Source organism: Mandrillus leucophaeus, unplaced genomic scaffold (genome assembly GCF_000951045.1).
Source record: "Mandrillus leucophaeus isolate KB7577 unplaced genomic scaffold, Mleu.le_1.0 Scaffold18, whole genome shotgun sequence".
NCBI lineage: Eukaryota > Metazoa > Chordata > Mammalia > Primates > Cercopithecidae > Mandrillus > Mandrillus leucophaeus.
The window spans coordinates 4,346,712-4,351,189 of record NW_012101809.1 but is presented as its reverse complement, the minus strand read 5'-3'; the positions used below and the strand labels follow the sequence as shown (position 1 = coordinate 4,351,189).

General features: G+C 43.9%; 1 protein-coding gene across 1 annotated transcript in view; it reads right to left on the bottom strand.

The window, feature by feature from the left end:
- Positions 1–3,118: 3,118 nt before the first annotated feature.
- AS3MT (arsenite methyltransferase) overlaps positions 3,119–4,478 on the bottom strand; it is a 29,437-nt gene continuing 28,077 nt past the window's right edge. Inside the window, exon 10 of the mRNA XM_011977488.1 lies at positions 3,119–3,615. Within this exon, the coding sequence (XP_011832878.1) occupies positions 3,508–3,615 (108 nt within the window). The 3' untranslated portion in view covers positions 3,119–3,507. The remainder of the gene's footprint in view (positions 3,616–4,478) is intronic.

The window sequence follows — 4,478 nt, the reverse complement described above, 5'->3', positions numbered from 1 at the left end:
GGGAGGCTGAGGCAGGAGAATGGCGTAAACCCAGGAGGCAGAGCTTGCAATGAGCTGAGATCCAGCCACTGCACTCCAGCCTGGGTGACAGAGCGAGACTCTGTCTCAAAAAAAATAAATAAATAAATAAATAAAAAATTAAAAAAAGGAAAAAATAAAAAATAAAAATTTTATTTTTTAGAGATGGGGTCTTGCTAAGTTGCCCAGCCCAATCCCATTACTCAACATCTTTTTGGGGAACTGAGAGTTCAGAATGACAAGTAAAAAGCTAATACCCTCTCCTTGTAAATGTAAAAAAGCCTAATAAACCAAATAAACAAAACACCTCCCTTTTTTTTTTTTTTTCTGAGACAGAGTCTCGCTCTGCCACCCAGGTTGGAGTGCAGTGGTGGGATCTCGGCTCACTGCAACCTCCACTTCCCAGGTTCAAGCGAGTCTTGTGCCTCAGCCACCTGAGTAGCTGAGATTATAGGCGTTGGCCACCATGCCTGGCTAATTTTTGTATTTTTAGTAGAGACAGGGTTTTGCCATATTAGCCAGGCTGGTCTTGAACTCCTGGCCTCAAGTGATCCACTCACCTCAGCCTCCCAAAGTGCTGGGATTACAGGCATGAACCACCACACCCAGTCAACAAAACACCCTTCAATCAGTTCCCCCCAAGCAGGGCCATCTTGTGCTCATGAAGAGCAAAGTATGCTTATTCTAGCTGTACCATTGTAGCTAATGCTGTAATGTACCATTTTCACATTAAAGTAGGTTATGACTAGATAGATACAGCGCACTAGAACCAAGCAAGCATGTTTAAAATCAAGGTCATGGAGGTGAATAGGACTTAAAAAGATACTACCTAGTTCTTTCCTCTGTCTGTAATAGTAAGTTAGGCTCTATAGCTGAACCTACTCAAAAATCTGAGAATTTCTCCATATTAAACAGCTTTCTTAAAACAGATGTCTATCCTATGGCATCCATTCCAATGTTTTACATGCCTTAAAATTCTCAAACCCCTAATTCAAAATCCCCTGGACCATGCCATGCCCCTGGTTCTTTTTGTACTGAGCCCAGGGCAACTGGTTGACATCAAAACCCTTGATTGGTTGAAGGCTGTTTGTTTATTTATTTTTATTTTTTGTTTTTGAGACAGAGTCTCGCCCTGTTGCCCAGCCTGGAGTGCAGTGGCGCGATCTTGGGTCACTGCAACATCCACCCACTGGATTCAAGCAATTCTCGTGCCTCAGCCTCGAGTAGCTGGGATTGCAGGCACGCACCACCACGCCGAGCTAATTTTTTGAATTTTTAGTAGAGACAGGGTTTCACCATGTTGCCCAGGCTGGTCTCGAACTCCTGAGCTCAAGCAATCCACCCACTTCAGCCACCCAAAGTGCTGGGATTACAGGTGTGAGCCACCACACCCGGCCTGAAAGCTGTTATTTAAAAACTGAATTATCCAGCTCCTGATGATAATGACCATGACTTATACCTCTCTGTGTCCTCCAATATAAAGTCTTCAAGTACAGCTGGAATTCAAGTTATTTACCATCCTTGAACCTTTCTTTAATGTTCTTAATATTCTTTAACTATGGAAAAACTAGATCTATCATTTTGCTAAAAGTTTAACCAGGACACCTTATAAAGAAAAAGAAAACTTACCATGTTTACATCTCTTTCTTCCCTCCCCTCCCCTCCCCTCCCCTCTTCTCCCCTTCCTCTCTCTCTCTTTCTTTGACAGAGTCTCACTCTGTCACTCAGGCTGGAGTGCGGTGGCGCGATCTTGGCTCACTACAACCTCCACCTCCCAGGTTCAAGCAATTCTCGTGCCTTGGCCTCTGGAGTAGCTGGGATTACAGGCACATGCCACCACACCCGGCTAAGTTTTGAATTTTTAGTAGAGATGGGGTCTCACCATGTTGGTCAGGCTGGTCTCGAACTCCTGACCTCAAGTGATCCACCCGCCTTGACCTCCCAAAGTGCTGGGATTACAGGCATGAGCCATCACTCCCAGCCTATTTATTTGTTTTTTAGAGACAGGGTCTTGCTCTGTCACCCAGCTGGAGTGCAGTGGTGCGATCATAGCTCACTGCAGCCTGGAAATCCTGGGCTCAAGTGATCCTCTTGCTTCAGCCTCCCCAGTAGCTGGGACTACAGGTACACACCACCATGCCTGGTCATTTTTACATCTCTTAGCTCTCTTTTTAAAAAATGATCGAACTCTATTCCTGATCCAGTTAGGATAATTTACAACAGATAATCACTATGTCATCAGTCATTAGGGTGAGATATTTATTATTCATTTGTTTTCTTGAGATACTTGATTTAAAGATGTTTATGATTAATTTGTTTTCTTAATTCTATTGCAAAAAAAGGAAAAAGAAAAAAAAAAAGCATTTGCTTAAAAGCTACCTCAAAAGTTCTCCTACCAAACGTGATTTGGCAATCTTTGGCATGATTAGTATGATGGCAGTAGGAGCTTTGTTTAATAAGCAAACATGATGAAAAGTCCAAAAGGTGCTATGCAAAAGATCAGAAGGAAGATATTTTTCCTGAGCCCCTCTGCCAACTGTTACTTCTTCTGATGCCTTTCCTGCTTCTTTTTTTTTTTGAGACAGAGTCTCGCTCTGTCACCCAGGCTGGAGTGCAGTGGCTGGATCTCAGCTCACTGCAAGCTCCACCTCCCAGGTTTACGCCATTCTCCTGCCTCAGCCTCCTGAGTAGCTGGGACTGCAGGCGCCCGCCACCTCGCCCGGCTAGTTTTTTGTATTTTTTAGTAGAGACAGGGTTTCACCGGGTTAGCCAGGATGGTCTATGATCTCCTGACCTTGTGATCCGCCCGTCTCGGCCTCCCAAAGTGCTGGGATTACAGGCTTGAGCCACCGCGCCCGGCCTCCTTTCCTGCTTCTTAAACAAGCCTTAAGACAGCTTCTCTGTTCCATTTCTGACCACTACGTGGCACCAGAACTTTGAATTAGGAAATAGAAAAAAGTCTGCTTAACAAGTCTTCATATGATTTGCTGTGAATCTTTAATCAATGCCTCGTGAAAATAATTCATTTTTTTTTTTCAGTGATTTGGAATATGGTGGCTCTCTGCCATTTGTTGTTTTTTTTTTTCTTTTTTTTTTTTTATTTTGAGACAGAGTCTTGCTCTGTTGCCCAGGCTGGAGTACAGTGGCACAATGTTGACTCACTGCAGCCTCCACTTCCTGGGTTCAAGCAATTCTCCTGCATCAGCCTCCTTAGTAGCTGGGACTATAGATGTACACCACCATGCCCAGCTAATTTTTTTGTATTTTCAGTACAGACAGGATTTTACCATGTTGGCCAGGCTGGTATCAAACTCCTGACCTCAGGTGATCTGCCTGTCTCCGCCTCCCAAAGTGCTGGGATTATAGGCATGAGCCACCATGTCCAGCCCCGTTTGTTGTTTCTTATGGTCTGTGCTATGTGGAAAAGCAGGTTAAAAAACATGCACATCACTCTTGCCCACTACTGTGATCCCCTGGTTGGCTCTAGATTTAGCAGCTTTTCTTTGTGCCACAGCAGCCTCCAGCAGCATCAGGGACACATCTGGACTTCATACTGTCAGACTCTTCTGCAAGCTTAAATGGATCTGTGATTATATCCTGTCAAAAGGCAAACCAAAATGAAAGGACAAGTTAAAGATGTTTTAATGTACCCAAACACTATATTTCTGTTTGACTTAGGTTGACTTACACAGAACAGAGATAAAATTTTACAATTCCATGGGGTCCTGGGAGTAACATCAGTCATTCTGCCATAAAGGCACTTGCTTCCTGAAGCTTCTAATGAAATTATTACCACTTTCAAGGTAAACTTCACTTAAAGCTTCTTAAAGATGGTCCCTATTGGGCAGAGCATTGATTTTTGCTCAGTTGATTTTGTTTTATGGGATTGTCATTTGCATGTGCCTTTTAAACTTATTTGGGACTGAGATACAGAAATGCTAAAACTTCTTCTCTTCCCTTATTCTAATCTCCAGAAACATTTATACCAAACAGGAAAGTGAGTCCCAGATGTAGGGCTGTCACTAGCAATTGCTGATGCTCAGATGAAATTGCCAACAATGGCCAGACAGATCTCAGAGGAGAGTGAGATAAGACTGCTGTATTTATTTAAAAGATAAGACTGCTGTATTTATTTTCCTTCCTTTCACCTCCAAATGAGATACTTCTAACAATAGCACCAGTGGGGTCAGAGAAAAGCCAGGTACAGAGATAGGAAATCAAGAGCATGGGGGCTGGGCACGGTGGCTTATGCCTGTAATCCCAGCATTTTGGGAGGCCGAGGCAGGTGGATCACCTGAGGCCAGGAGTTCGAGACCAGCCTGGGCAATACGACAAAATCCCATCTCTACTGAAAATACAAAAAGTTGCTGGGTGTGGTGGCACATGCCTGTATTCTCAGCTACTCAGGAGGCTGAGGCAAGAGAATCGCTCGAACCTAGGAGGTGGAGGTTGCAGTGAGC